Source organism: Gorilla gorilla, chromosome 11 (genome assembly GCF_029281585.2).
Source record: "Gorilla gorilla gorilla isolate KB3781 chromosome 11, NHGRI_mGorGor1-v2.1_pri, whole genome shotgun sequence".
Taxonomy (NCBI): Eukaryota; Metazoa; Chordata; class Mammalia; order Primates; family Hominidae; genus Gorilla; species Gorilla gorilla.
In genome coordinates this window covers 125,391,516-125,407,801 of record NC_073235.2, presented here as the reverse complement: position 1 = coordinate 125,407,801, position 16,286 = coordinate 125,391,516, and the positions used below count along the sequence as shown (strand labels likewise).

The 16,286-nt window shown below is 42.2% G+C and overlaps 1 protein-coding gene across 1 annotated transcript; it reads right to left on the bottom strand.

Annotated features, from left to right (window-relative positions):
- Window positions 1-1,480: 1,480 nt before the first annotated feature.
- Window positions 1,481-1,861, bottom strand: LOC101124540 (large ribosomal subunit protein eL31-like). Its single transcript, XM_055380557.1, has one exon. It carries the CDS (start codon window positions 1,856-1,858, stop codon window positions 1,481-1,483), a length of 378 nt encoding a protein of 125 aa, XP_055236532.1. The 5' UTR covers window positions 1,859-1,861.
- Between the last annotated feature and the right edge of the window lie 14,425 nt (window positions 1,862-16,286).

The following is a 16,286-nucleotide window of genomic DNA, read 5'->3' as shown; positions in this document are numbered from 1 at the left end:
CTTTTCTTATGGCTGTCAGGAAAATTAAAGTGGGTCTGATAGATTGAGCTTGTCATCACTTTCCAATATCCCACATTCAAGGCACAGAGGCTGTATGCGGCAGTACCGTGGATGGACCTCCCAAAGCCATTCCTACACTCCTCTCACACATGGGGTCAGGGCTGGCACACCATGGCCCAAATCCAGTAGGCTGCTAACTTTTGTATAGCTGTGACCTAAGAATGGTTTTCATATTTTTAAATGGTTGAAGAGAGATCAAAAGAAGAAGAGTATTTTATGAAAATCATATGAAATTCAAAATTCAGCATCCCTAAATGAAATTTTATTGGAATACAGTCACATTTGTTCATTTATATGTTATCCATGGCTGCTTTTGCACCATAATGGCAGAGATTAGTTGTAACAGAGACCAAAAGGCCTGCAATGCCAAAGTTATCTATTATCTTGGTAGTTACAGAGACAGTTTGTTGACTCCTGCAATACAGAGTAGAAAGTCAGATACTTTCTCAGCCCTATTTGTACCTGGGAGTGACCCACGTGACCCAGTTCTGACAATGAGATGTCAAGGAAAGTCTGCAAGAGGGATTTTGGGAAAGAAGAGCATTTCCTAAATAAAGTAGAAAACGGCCAGGTGTCGTGGCTCAAGACTGTAATCCCAGCACTTAGAGAGGCTAAGGAGGGTGGATCACTTGAGTCCGGGAGTTTGAGATCGGCCTGGGCAAAGTAGTGAAACCCTGTCTCAAAAAATAAACAAATAAAATAATGAATAAATAAAAATAAAAATAATTTTGTTTTTAAATTAGCCAGGTGTGATGGTGCATGCCTGTAGTCCCAGCCACTCAGGAGGATGAGGTGGGAGGATCGCCTGAGCCTGGGAGGTCGAGGATACGATGAGCCATGATTGACCAGTGCACTCCAGCCTACGTGACAGAATGAGACCCTGTCTCAAAAATAAATAAATAAAGTAGGAAACTTTAACCTAGATGTGATATCTGGAACTGTGGTGACAATTTTGCCACCATAATGAAACAAGCATGAGGCTGACAGCACTCCTATCCAGGATATTCCTGGGTATGTTGGTCAAAGATCCAGTGTTTCTTGTCTCTAGAGCTGGAGTTGATTTGAAGCCATGTTTAGTTTGTCTAAACCTAGTCTTGTCAATGGTCACTGGGGAGAGAATAATTTAGACAGATGCTTCTAGTGGGAATCTCCATTTCTTTAGGAATTTAATTGTGGTTAGTAACCACAGATTCCAACTGAGGGGAGTTCAATCTCAGCCCAAATTAAATCTGCTAAGGGACTTGGTGTAGGAGGGACATAAACACAAGTTTAAAAAGCTGTGTTTCAAGATAAAATGTGCTCATTAACTGTGGCAAAGATGTAAACATATCAATCATTGCTAATTCCCACTACTCAGTGAATCTTTTTTTTTTTTTTTTGCTATTTTATAACTTTATTTGATGTATTTGATGATCAGCGATTAGTTCTTGTCCACACTGACTGTCTGTAGATTTTTGAAAGTGGTAACAGGTACATAGGTAACCAAAGTATAGAGCTTATTTGGTGAATCTTCACCCTCATTACATTTTCTGGACAACCACACATGGATTCCGTATAGGACATTCCTTATTCCTTTGGCCCAGACAGCTTTGTTGAGCCTGGTATCAATGCGTACATCTGGAGTTCCCATCTCCTTCATGGCAAATTTCCGAATCTCTTTGAGTGCCCGAGGAGCACGCTTCTTGAAGCCCACTCCATGGATGCGCTTGTGAATGTTGATGGTATGTTCTTGGGTCACCACCTCGTTGATGGCAGAAGGGCCCTTTTTCTTCTCGCCACCCTTCTTTGCGGGAGCCATTCTGCCGGGTCTAAGTTGTAAAGGAAGTTTTGTTTTTTGTTTTTTGTTTTTTTGAGACGGAGTCTCGCTCTGTCTCTCTGTCGCCCAGGCTGGAGTGCAATGGCGTGATCTCAGCTCACTGCAACCTCCGCCTCCTGGGATCAAGTGATTCTCCTGCCTCAGCCTCCTGAGTAGCTGGGATTACAGGCATGTGCCACCACACCCGGCTAATTTTTGTGTTTTTAATAGAGATGGGGTTTCACCATGTTGGCCAGGTTGGTCTCGAACTCCTGACCTCGGGTGATCCACCCACCTCGGCCTCCCGAAGTGCTGGGTACAGGCATGAGCCACTGTGCCTGGCCTACTCAGTGAATCTTTTGTAGAGGAGAGATAATTTTATTATTGCAAGTGAATACTTAATAGGACTTGATTGTTAAATTTTGTAATAGCAATTTAGATCATGAAATCTCTAGCAGGGCCATTCCATCCATGGTCTTTTCGGGAACAAGACATCAATAAATAAGATATATATATATATATATATTTTTTTTTTTTTTTTTTTTTGAGACGGAGTCACCGTCTGTTGCCTAGGCTGGAGTGCAGTGGCGCGATCTTGGCTCACTGCAACCTCCACCTCCCGGGATCAAGCAACTCTCCTGCCTCAGCCTCCCAAGTAGCTAGGATTATAGGCACATGCCACCACGGCCAGCTAATTTTTGTATTTTTAGTAGAGACAGGATTTCACCATCTTGGCCAGGCTGGTCTCAATCTCTTGACCTCAGGTGATCCGCCCGCCTCGGCCTCCCAAAGTACTGGGATTACAGGCATGAGCCGCTGCGCCCAGCCTCAATATGCATATTTTTAACAAGTAAAAGGATGAACAAAATACAGTAAAAACTTAGAGTGAATGCTGTATAAAGATTAGGGCATTTCCTTACATTTCATACCTTTAACTATATCTTGAGTTTCCAAAGCCACAGGGTCTAGGCACATCTTCATTAAAAATATGTTAGAAATCCATTATAGGAAAAGTTTTCTTCCTGCAGAAAGAGAAACTGAAGCACAGAAAAGACGGTCACAATCACAGAAAAACTCTCTCTGTGGGACTCAGACTTTTATGGAATAGTCAAGTTTTGTGGCCACTCAGACAAGACAGTGCATTAACGGACACGCAGAACAAAATCCCACCCAAACATATGGAGAACTTCTAGAGCCTTAAGCCATTATTCACACTGAATTCCCAGTAAATGGGAAATTTCAGGGTATCATAGGCTATATAGCTAAGTTGGAATTAGTTGCTTTCCAAAAATTAGTTTAAAAGCTGCCCTCTGGAATGTCAAAAAAAAAAAAAAAATGCTTCCTGGCCAGGCACAGTGGCTCACACCTGTAATCCCAGCACTTTGAGAGCTCGTGGCAGGTGGATCACTTAAGCTCAAAACCCCATCTCTACTAAAAATACAAAAATTAGCCAGGCATAGTTTGCATGCCTGTAATCCCAGCTACTTGGGAGGTTGAGGTGGGAGGATCACCTGGGCCCAGGAAGCAGAGGTTGTAGTGAGCCATGATGGCACCACTGCCCTCCAGCCCAGGTGACAGAGTGAAACCCTGTCAAAAAAAACAAAAACAAAACACCCCCTACCATCCCTTCCAAAGGTAGAGAGAGCTGCTAGCTGGGCACTGGATACCAGGGTCGTACAGTATTTTTGCCTAGAACGGCCAACCATCCTACTTTGCCTGGGACTGAGGTAGGAGAGAAGTAGGACTTGTTTTCTGTGCATCAGTCAGGATCTCACTGATCAAAACAGGATGCAGTAAAGAAACCAGCCAAAACCAGCTAAAATCAAGATGGCAAAGAAAAGCACCTCTAGTTGCTCTTACTGCTCATTATACACAATTACAATTCATTAGCATGCTAAAAGACACTCCCACCGGAGCCATGACAGTTTCCAAATGCCATGGCAATGCCCAGAAGTTACCTTATATGGTTGGAAGAACCCTTGGTTCCAGGAACTCCACACCCCTTTTTTGGAAAATTCATGAATATCACACCCCTTCTTTAGTGTATAATTAAGGAGTAGCTGTAAATGTAGCTAGTCAGCAATCCACAAGGGACACTCTGCCTATGGGTAGCCCAGCTCTGTCTCTGGAGCAGCCATTTTACTCTGTTGTCTTGCTCTCAAATTCTTTCCTGTACAAAACTGAGAACCCTCCTGGGCTGAGCCCCAATTTTGGGGTGTGCCTACATCACTAGGACAGGAGCTTTCACTGCTAAAACCAAGAAAGTCTCAGGCAAACAGTGACAATTTGGTCAGCCCATCTGAATCCTTCACATGAGCTTTCCCTTAGTGCCCAACTAAGTCTTCTTCATCCTTGCACGCCCAGGTCAATTCCATTCCCCCCATAACTCCCTTCCAGATTCTTCAGCCAGAATGAATCTCTCCACATGCCCAAAGCACTGGGTTGGCACTGCTCTTATGACACTGGCTTCACTCTCTCTCCTATGAGATGCTTCTCTAAGTGTGAGCCCCGAGAGGGTGGCACACATGTCCATGCCTTGGCTCTTTTCACTGAATCAGTGCTTGATCACAATTGTCCATCACATACTGGGAGGACGCATTGAAGCCCTGGGCCCTGAGCATCTGACCCTGTGCTGCATCCAGGCTTATGATTTATTTTGAGACATGGTCTTGTTCTGTTGCCTAGGCTGGAGTGCAGTGGCATGATCACAGCTCACTGCAGCCTCAATGGCCTGGGCTCAAGTGATTCTCCACCTCAGCATCCCAAGTAGCTGGGTCCACAGGCACGCACCACCATGCCTGGCTAATTTTTTAAATTATTTGTAGAGATGGGGGTCTTGCCATCTTGTTCAGGCTGGTCTCAAACTCCTGTCCTGAGCAATCCTCCCACCTCGGTCTCCCAAAGTGCTGGGATTATAGGTGTGAGCCACTGCACCTGCCTGGACATTTTAATTTTTTTTTTTTTTTTTTTTTTGAGATGGGGTCTCTCTCTGTTGCCCAGGATGGAGTGCAGTGGTGTGATCTTGGCTCACTGCAACCTCCACATCAGAGGTTCAAGTGATTCTCGTGCCTCAGCCTCCTGAGCAGGTAGGATTACATGTGCCCACCATGACATCTGGGTAATTTTTGTATTTTTAGTAGAGACGGGGTTTCACTATGTTGGTCAGTCTGGTCTCTAACTCCTGACCTCAAGTGATCTGCCCACCTCAGCCTCCTAAAGTGCTGAGATTACAGGCATGAGCCACCGCACCCAGACTGTACTTTTTTTTTTTTTTTTTTTTGAGACAGAATCTCGCTCTGTCACTCAGGCTGGAGTGCAGTGGTGCGATCTCGGCTCACTGCAAGCTCTGCCTCCCGTGTTCCCACCATTCTCCTGCCTCAGCCTCCCAAGTAGCTGGGACTACAGGTGCCCACCACCACGCCTAGCTAATTTTTTTTTTGTATTTTTAGTAGAGAGGGGATTTCACCATGTTAGCCAGGATGGTCTTGATCTCTGGACCTCGTAATCCGCCCGCCTTGGCCTCCCAAAGTGCTGGGATTACAGGCATCAGCCACCACACCCGGCCCAGCCTGGACTTCTTTGTTTACTGGCACAAACACGCCTTACAGCCTGGGCCTTAGCCCCTTCATAGGATCTTTGAATCACAGAGAGATGCAGGAAATTCCAATTTAATCTACTAACCACAAATAAAGCTGAAAGTAATTCTTCAGCAGATTCTTGCCAAATAATTCTGGCAAAGAAATATCCCTGATGGAACTGAGGGAATTAGCAGAAAACACATTACATACCCCAGATAGGGTATCAGACTGAAGTCACTGCATCCACATGTTTTCAAAATCTAGAGCCCAGAGCAAAGAGAAATCACAGGCAAGATGGAAGAGAAATTGCTCCTTTGAAATAATGGTGGCCCTGGGGCAGTTTCTAAGTCTATCAAGATGTGGAAAGGGAAATAACCTCTGCAATAAAGGCAGGCCAAAAGGATGTGGTAAGGGCTTCAGTGAGATTGAAAAGTTCACTATCAATGGTTTCTTATGAAGAGTGTTTTCTCTGGCCACAAATAACCATTTGGGCACACTGCTTTGCATAAGCTTTGTCATCTAAAAATCTAAACTCTGTGACTGCAGTCAAGTCGTCCCGATGGTTTGTTTTATAGAACTCTCAAAAATAACAGTGGAAATATATAGCTCTAAAGATCACCTTGCCTATGCAGATCTGAACAAAACAATTTTACTATTCTGTTTTCACTTGACTATTTGATCTTTGGACTCATTGCTATAATATCACCCGTCAACTTACCATAGTATTTGAGGGGGAGGAAATGGACTTTAAAAGTCTCTCATAATTTCAGCTAACATTTTCATCTGTCTAGTTGTTTAGGTAAGAGGTAGTGGACTCATAACAGTAATCAGGTAAATACTAAAAATCTTTATGATAGCAGTCTGATGAGGCTAGGAGAGTTTGAACTTCTGATATGGTTTGGCTGTGTCCCTACCCAAATCTCATCTTGAATTGTAGCTCCCATAATTCCCATGTGTTGTGAGAAGGACCTGGTGGGAAGTAATTGAATCATGGGGCGGGTTTTTCCCATGCTGTTCATGATAGTGAATAAGTCTCATGAGATCTGATGGTTTTATAAAGGGCAGTTCCCCTGCACACGCTCTCTTGCCTGCCGCCATGTAAGCTGTGACTTTGCTCTTCCTTTGACTTCTCTCATGATTGTGAGGCCTCTCCAGCCATGTGAAACTTTGAGTCCATTAAACCTATTTTTCTTTATAAATTACCCAGTCTTGGATATTTCTTCATAGCAGTATGAAAATGGACTAATACAGTAAATTGGTACTGGGTAATGGGGTACTGCTATAAAGATACCTGAAAATGTGGAAGTGACTTTGGAATTGGGTAACAGGCAGGGGTTGGAACAATTTGGAGGGCTCAGAAGAAGATAGGAAAATGTGGGAAAATTTGGAACTTCCTAGAGACTTGTTGAATGACTTTGACCAAAATGCTGATAGTGATATGGACAATAAAGTTCAGGCTGAGGTGGTCTCAGATAAAGATGAGGAACTTGGGAACTGCAGTAAATGTCACTCTTGCTATGCAAAGAGACTGGCTGCATTTTGCCTCTGCCCTAGAGGTGTGTGGAACTTTGAACTTGAGAGAGATGATTTAGGGCATGTGGTGGAAGAAATCTAAGCAGCAAAGTGTTCAAGAGGAAGCAGGCCATAAAAGCTCAGAAAATTTGCAGCCTAACAACGCGACCATATCTTATTCAAAACAGAAATCAAATTCATCTTTTTTTTTTTTTTTTTTTTGAGACAGGGTCTTGCTCTGTCACTCAGGCTGGAGTGCAGTGGCCTGATCTCTGCCCACTGCAAACTCCACCTCCTGGGCTCAAGCCATCTTCCCACTTCAGCTTCCCAAGTAGCTGGGACTACAGGCGTGCACCACCATACCCAGCTAATTTTTGTATTTTTTGTAGAGACAGGATTTCTCCATGTTGCCCAAGCTGGTCTCAAACCTCTGAGCTCAAGCAATCCTCCTGCCTCAGCCTTCCAAGGTGCTGGGATTACAAGCGTGAGCCACTGCACCCAGCCCAAATTCATCTTTCAAGGTATAGTTTGTGGCTAAATGAAATGCATTTGCTTTTATTAATGATTTAAAATGTCCTTTGTTTGGGTATTATTTCAATAATAGTAATGAATCTACATCTATGTCCACATCTATCTCCATCTATATCTATATTATATACAACATATATAATATATAAAGATGTAATATATAAACCCTATCTATAATATATAAACCCTTCTATAATCTTGTTACAATTCTTTGAGATGAATGAAAATTCTACATTCATAGATCCAATGTTATTTTTAAATTAAGTCCATTTAAAATTACAAATTGTATGATTCTGCTCTTATATCATCAACCAACCTAAGATAAATTACACCATTCCTTTATTTCAGCAGCCCATAAAATGCCAATGCCAGGTAAAATTAAAGATCAAATTTCCTTTACATCTAGAATTTCTTAAGATGTTGTTGGAGAACTAGAGAAGGCAGTGAAGATTCTTCTTAAATTTGGAACATGTAGCGATCATCTTACAAGAAACATGTGTCAAGGTACTTAGAAACACACACCCTTAGTATGCACATGTAAGAAAATGAATTTAAAGATATAGTTTTGAAAAGCAATCTTTCCTCAGCAAATGATCTATGCACCATAGTAATAGCTACTAAAAATCAAGACTTTTGACCAAACGGGTGTTCTTTTTATTTATTTATTTATTTATTTTTTTATTTTATTGAGACACGGTCTCCCTCTGTCACCCAGGCTGGAGTGCAAAGGTGTGATCTCAGCTTACTGCAAGCTCCACCTCCCAGGTTCAAATGATTCTCCTGCCTCAGCCTCCCGAGTAGCTGGGATTACAGGTGCCTGCTACCATGCCCAGCTAATTTTTGTATTTTTAGTAGAGACAGAGTTTCACCATGTTGGCCAGGCTGGTTTCGAACTCCTGACCTCAGGTGATCTGCCCACCTTGGCCTCTCAGTGTTGGGATTACAGGCGTGAGCCACTGCGCCCGGCTAGGTGTTCTTTTTAAATGCTTAACTTTGACAACAAATGTTAGTCCATTTATGAAGCTTTTTGGCTTTGTCCCTTTAATGATGGACATACCATTTTGCCATTGCATAAAGAGTCCCCAGGTGTTGTCTTCAGTGCTGAGGATGGCTGCTGTGTCCATTGGATTTTGGAAAAGAGGGCTGTTCAGAAATGGCTTTAGAATAGAATCGCAGCTTAGATAGACCCAAAAAGAACCTTAGCCTTCCTGTCTCATCCTCTCCCTTTTTTTTTTTTTTTTGAGACTGAGTATTACTCTGTTGCTCAGGCTGGAGTGCAGTGGTGGGATCTTAGCTCACTGCAACTTCCACCTCCTGGGTTCAAGCAATTCTCCTGCCTCAGCCTCCCAAGTAGCTGGGACTACAGGCGTGCACCACCACGCCCCGCTAATTTTTTTTTTTTTTTTTTTGGTATTTTTAGTAGAGACGGGGGTTTCATCATGTTGGCCAGGATGGTCTCGATCTCTTGACCTTGTAATCCACCCACCTGGGCCTCCCGAAGTGCTGGGAATACAAGCGTGAGCCACCACGCCCGGCCTCTTCCTCTTCTTTGATAGGTAAAGGGTATGCAGTTACTTACCCAGAATCTCACAGCAAGCATCACATACCCTCAAGGCTCTCGGGTCCTACATCCAGAGCACGGGGTCTGGCCAGAGGACCCAGCATTACTGTGCTAAGCCCCACCACTCGCCATCAGGGTTGCTTCAAGCACAGTTTTTAACCCCTTGGAGCCCCAGTCTATAGGATAAAAACAGTACCAACCTCCTAGGGATATTTTAAGAGCTAAATATCACAACATACATAAAATATTTAACCCTGTATCTGGCACCTTTTAGATAATTGATTGGCAAATGTTGACTATTGTTTTATATGTTAACATAATGCATACTTAGTTTTATGCTACAGTATTAATAAAATACTGGGAAAAATTAAAGTCAAGCAGTAGTTTACACTGTAATACAACAGCATGTTCTTTATCCAATAAAATACTTCTTTTTTTTTTTTTTTCGAGATGGCGTCTTGCTCCGTCACCCAGGCTGGAGTGCAGTGGTGCGATCTCGGGTCACTGCAACCTCCGCCTCCTGGGTTCCAGCAATTCTCCTGTCTTAAGCTCCAGAGTAGCTGGGATTACAGGCACCTGCCACCACGCCTGGCTAATTTTTGTATTTTTAGTAGAGACGGTTTCACCTTGTTGGTCAGGCTTGTTTCCAACTGCTGACCTCAGGTGATCCACCCGCTGACCTCAGGTGATCCACCCGCCTCAGCCTCCCAAAGTGCTGGGATTACAGGCGTGAGCCACTGTGTCTGGCTAAAATACTTTAAAAAGAGTATTGAAAACACTGATTTTGATGATGAACACCAGGAACACAAACAGGCCTCACAAATCAAGGTAGAAGCTTCGTCCTACAAGGCGCTGACATCCAAAGGGAGGCAACTTCATTCTTGACACAGAAAGGAATTTCACTTTTACCTTCTTCCATTGTTTTGGCTAGTGTCTGACTGACTAGATTTTATACCACAGCTTTATTGAGATATAATTCACATACCATCAAATTTACCCACTTAAAAAGGAGAATTTCAGGGGGGTAGTATATTCGCAGCATTGTGCAACCATGACCATGATTAATTTTAGAACATTTTTCATCACCCCAAAAGAAACCCCATGCCCATTAGCAGTGATTGACTTGATTTGTAATTTGCAATCTTTTCTACTAGTTTTTGAATATTTCTGAATCCGAGGAGCCTCTCTGTTTCTCCAGCCACATGAGACCACGGCAGTTGGCCGACTTGTTTCCTCCTGCCAGCCCCAGTTCTTCTTTCATTCCTGTCCACCTGCAGTTGTCAGTTAACCCCGCCCCCGCTTTCTGCTGTATTTTATATTCCATCAAAAGAATTTAAAGTACTGACTCCTCACTCTGACAATTTGCAATTCTCACAGTTTCACACCAGTTTCCTCGCCGATATTCATCCTCAAGTCTAAATTAATTCAGCCTCGCCAAAGTGTGGGAGATGAAAAATATTCTATCCAGGTTGAAAGCCACACTCATACATTATCACTCAGGCATAAAAACACATTTATTGGTCAAAACTTTTACAAATGGAAAGCTTTTAAAAAACATAACACAACGAATCCCATATAGAAAATATACAAATTTCACAGTCTCCTATAAAGATTTTAACAAGTAATAAACTGTTATTCCATAGTTTTGAATGATAGGAGGAAACTTCTGAGATAAATTCCACCTATTTTTATTTAGGGAATTAAATTATTTCTCAGAAACACATAACTAAATATTATTGTGATCCTGGAGAAATTCCAGTAGCAATTTGTTTCATATATATATATTTATATAATTTGTTTTATATATATATAAAACGTGTGCATGTGTGTGCGTGTATGTGTATATGCACATATGCACACATACATACACCAAGAAAGTGAGATAATCATTTCAGCTCACTGCATTTCTTGGAGGAACAGAAATAAGTGAGAAAGGCGGAGGAAAAGGCAGAGTTATCAGGTAAACCTACACCTCCAATTAGATGTTATTGCCTTGACAGATAAAAGGCCAGGCAGAGACCATAAGATACAGGCAGAAATGACCTGGAGGATCATTCACTCCCAACTCTATTTACCTAGGAAAGAACAGAGTCCAGGTCACCTAGCCAATTACTAGAAGATCAGAGGCTGAAGGACTATCTAAAACGGAAGACTGGAGAGTAGAAAAATGTGGCAACCAGGTTCTCGTTCTCTGATTGTCCCCACATCACTGCAAACCCACATCGCAGGGTCTGGAATCCAACCAGAAAGATCTAAGGCTACAAGTTGGTCTGGAAATGGAGTAGGAGAGATTTAAGCAGGCTTGGGGAATGCCAGCAACATCAGGTTCATGTCTGTTCTCAAGAGAGCCTAAGATGATTCTTAACCAGAATCTAAGAGCTATTAAAAAAAAAAAAAAAAAGCAGCTGTGATAACTCAGATGAATGAGGCTGGAGCCAGAATTGAGTCTGGGCTTAGTACCATCAATGAGGTGACAGAAGCTCGGCCTCCACCTCTGTCTGAGTAATAGGATTGCTCTGGCCTGCACTAATGATCACAACACGACTGATGGAAGCTTTTTTTCTGGGTCTGTCAGTCGTCATGGGCATATGACACCTTGCCTTATTCACTGCTCCAATACACAAGGCTCTCGAGGCTAAACTTGTTGTTGAAAACTTGGACTTTTCCCAAGACACAGCACCAAAATAGCTCTTACAAAAGGGAAAAATCAACAATATGGTGTACCGGCCCCCAAAAAGAAAAATGTTCTCAATGCCAATAAGACAGCTTGATTCTGCTCTGTTTAATCCCTTGCTTCAAGTGGATTTTTAATTACACTCTACTTTTTTTTTCACACTTCTGTTTTATAGGAGGATTTTTAGGTTTATTAATCAGCAATCATGGACTAGGAGTACCTCCTGCTCAATCTGGGGACGAGTAATAGGAACATGAAGTCACTTTAAATCTGCATGAAACTTCACTGGGGTTCAACTGCTTCATCGGCAGAAGGAATAATTAGACAGATGATGAAGTCCCTTCTAGTGCTAAAACTTGGCTTCTTTGACACAATCCACCAGATTTCCAGGTTAGTGCCACAAACGTTCCCCAAGAGACTACTAGAGACCTCCTCTGTCGGGGTCAGGATTAAAATGAAAACAAGACACAGATTCTGCTACTGAAGAACTCATTATCCTATGGGTTAACGTGGATTGAGATCAACTTTCTCCTTTTGATATAAGATAGTAAGGCACTAAGCTGGAGGTGTTTGGGAAGGATTGACTATAACAATAAAAATATAAGGTACTAGAGAAATCTCTTTGTTTTAAATATAAATAACTGCTTCTGTGTTTGCAATCCTAGAGAAACAGAACAACTGGGTGGTTATTTTAGAAGTCGCCCTGTTTTTCTCCCTTACAAAGATATACAAATTCTACTTGAAGTAACTCCTCCAGCCCTACAAATAGACATTTGGCTACTTAGGTTAAAAAACACAAATATGAGAACTAGCCATCTTGGGCTATTGACAAAGCAACCAATCAACAAATCTTGCCAATGGTGTCTCTTGTCAGAGGAAAAGAATATGAGCTAATGCACCCCAAAACTGTTTTCATATTTATCACAAATTTTAGTAGCCTGCATCAGTGAGGTAGTTTGAAAGAGACGTAAAGTTACAGATGTGTGGACATGATAACCAGATTCCACCTCCATGTTTCCCATGATAGAAACATACATTCTACAGAAAGCAGGGATGTCACTTTTAATCCTATGCATACAATAAAGGTTCACCCATCATCCCTAACATATACACATTTTGATGTTTTCATAGTAGTTGCAAGGGATTTGCAGCAAAACATCTAGCATCACTTACTGTTCCCCTTTGAAAAGATCAAACTGGGCTGGCCTTCATAAGCACTGAAGCTGCAACCTTCATCGTGAGCATAATAGACTTAGCTGGTCATCAACAATTTCATATGCTTCTAGCTGCAAGACAAAAGCAATGACTCAGGCTGCACCCAGGGTGCAATGGAAACACAGGGAAAAATGTCCAAATCAAACAGCATACATGCACATTTTCCCAAGGAAATGTTTCTCTTACAGTGTTCTACGGTTATTTGCATTATCATTGTTTTGCTTTGCTGTTTAAAAAAAAAAGTTTTTGTTTTTTTTGAGATGGAGTTTCACTCTTGTCACCCAGGCTGGAGTGCAGTGGCGCAATCTCACCTCACTGCAACCTCTGCCTCCTGGGTTCAAGCGATTCTCCTGCCTCAGCCTTCTGAGTAGCTGGGATTACAGGCACACACCACCATGCCTGGCTAATTTTTGTATTTTCAGTAGTGACGGGGTTTCACCATGTTGAAACCCCGCCAGGCTGGTATCGAACTCCTGACCTCAGGTGATCTACCCACCTCGGCCTCCCAAAGTGCCGGGATTGTAGGCATAAGCCACCGCACCCGGCCACTGTTTAAAATTTATGTGCAATTACCTAGTTGATGGGAACCTTTACAATGGAAGATATCTCCATCAAGCCATACTAGTGAATATGGCCAACATTTGTCTGGTAGCAAAAATTCATATGAAAAAAATCATTAGCGATCTACAGGACTATATGAAACTTACAGGTATACTTTGAATACATAAAAAGACTTCTGGCATGGCCAAATTAAGACCTCTAGAGATTGTAATACGGGAAGAGATAACCCATCCTACATACCCTCTGCCATGTGTACTGAAAAATAACATTTTATGTATGCCAAAATTAAAGTTGCTTATGTCTAGACTTTTTAATGGCAAAATTCTAGATAATTTCATGCGAGCAAACTTTTTTCACTTTTTAATGCCTCCAATTTACAAGCATGGGCTTTAACTGCCTGCTGGATAACCCAGAGAATGTTGGGTGGTCAGCTTCGCCTCCTCACTACTAGGTGTGAGATTAAAACGCATACCTCTGTGAAATTGCAAATGATGACGTGGCATGGGCTTTTAATAAACCTCTCCAAGGGGATACAACTCATGGGTTTTAAAAAATAAGTTAAAGGTCCTGCTTTGACCAAAATTGAAGTAATTTCAAGCCCACAGGTCAGTGGACCCCTGGATTCCTCAACTAGGGTGAAGCCAAAGGGATTCTGGCCCAAAAAACTTCATGTAGAGCAATTGAGAAGTTTCAGGCTTTTTGTAGGTGACATGCTCTCCTTCTTAAGGCATTACCCAGCATGACTGTATTTTGCTGTGACTAAACCCCAATCCAGCCTCTAGCCCAGAGCTGAATATTTAAAAATTGGAAGCCTGAAGACATATTACCAATAAGTTGGGAGGCAGCTCCCTGAAGTTGCCTACGAACACCTAGAGAAGAGGAAGCACAAAAGCAAACATCTAGCAGTGGACATGGGTTGGAAACGAGACATTCTTCTTGTCGAATGACTAGTTACTTAACACTTAGTGACTAATTATCAGAAACCTCTTTCTGACTTGCTCCCTGTGAATTGGCTTACGGTATTGTTGATTACCAGTTCAGAGCAATCAGACACAGCAAATATTCTCCTTCTGCAACTGGGTCTTACCTTAAAACAGATCTCATCCTATGGTACAGCTTTAAAAATTCTCTGCTTAATGGAAAAGTTTGTTTGCATGTTCAGCTATAAATGCATTCATCAAACAAGTACTTATTTTGTGCCTACTAAGCGCCATAAGCTGACCTGGGCACTGAGGGGGTGTCAGTAAACAGGAAGGACAAGGTCCCTGCTCATGCTGGGTCAGAGAAGAGTCCTAAGCCCGGCGAACTGTGAACTGGACGTATCTCACAAGGGAGGACACTTTCTTTCTTTCTTTCTTTTTTCTTTTCTTGAGATGGATTCTCACCCTGTCGCCCAGGCTGGAGTGTAGTGGTGCAATATCCGCTCACCGCAACCTCCGCCTCCCAGGTTTAAGCAATTCTCCTGTCTCGGCCTCCCGAGTAGCTGGGACTACAGGTGCCTGCCACCACACCTGGCTAATTTTTGTATTTTTAGTAGAGATGGGGTTTCACCATGTTGGTCAGGCTGGTCTCGAACTCCTGACCTCAGGTGATCCACCCGCCTCAGCCTCCCAAAGTGCTGAGATTACAGGCATCAGCCACCACGCCCAGCCGGCACTTTCTTTTAGAGATTATTTTATAATGAAAAGGCCATTCAGGAAGCAAATTAAAACCATTTCTCTTAGCATGAAAACTTTTTGGAATTTCCTGGTATGGAATTTCCAGAATTTCTAGTCCTGAATCATGTGCAAAAGCCTATCTTCCAAATAGATTTCCCTCTCTACAGCAAAGGAGCATGATTCTAAGCATGAATAGAAATGAGGAGCCATTCTCCTGTCCACATGAGTTTTCGTATGACAGATTCAACCCATTTTGAAAATGGCAAAAAATCCTGCACTTTTGTTTAAAAATTTGTTGTTGATATGACCAAAGGCTCAAACTATCTAAGTATTAAAAGTATCTTTATTCACTAACAAATGTCCTGTTCAAGCAGAAAAAAATATTTCCTCTAGCTGTATATGGCAAACTATTTTACACAGTGTCTCCCAAATGGGCTGGCTGTGCTGAACAACAGTTGTCACACTTTGTGAAAACACCACCTTAAGTTATTGTGATGTTTAGTAAGAGGGTCTAATTATTATTATTATTATTTTTGTTTTTTTTTGAGACAGAGTCTCACTCTGTCTCCCAGGTTGGAGTGCAATGGTGCGATCTCGGCTCATCGCAACCTCCACCTCCCAGGTTCAAGTGATTCTCCTTCCTCAGCCTCCCTTGTAGCCGGGATTACAGGTGCCCATCACAATGCCCAGCTAATTTTTGTATTTTTAGTAGAGACGGGGTTTCACCATGTTGGCCAGGCTGGTCTCAAACTCCTGACCTCAAGTGATCTACCTGTCTCGGCCTCCCAAAATACTGGGATTACAGGCGTGAGCCACTGTGCCCGGCCGGGTGTAATTACTTTTTGAAGCTTTCTTTTGTTTTTCAGAGCACGTGAATAATTCTAAACTTGTTCATAACCTGTAAAATGATTTTGCCTTCATAAGCAAGGAAAATTATTAGATGTCTTATAGTCATCTCCAACCTTATCCTACAGTCATCTGTGTTTTTATTTACCACAGATACACCAACATTCATCGCCATAAATAATACTTTTCTGTTGCAAATTTGATGCCACAGGCAAAAGAAAAAAAATAAACGTCTTTAAAATATTTATTCTCACAATAGGATGGTCTCTTATCCTTCTTTATGCCTTATTACAGCCAA

Bases quoted from the DNA above. Each gene is read 5' to 3' on its own strand.
- LOC101124540 (XM_055380557.1), bottom strand. From the start codon at position 1,858: ATGGCTCCCGCAAAGAAGGGTGGCGAGAAGAAAAAGGGCCCTTCTGCC.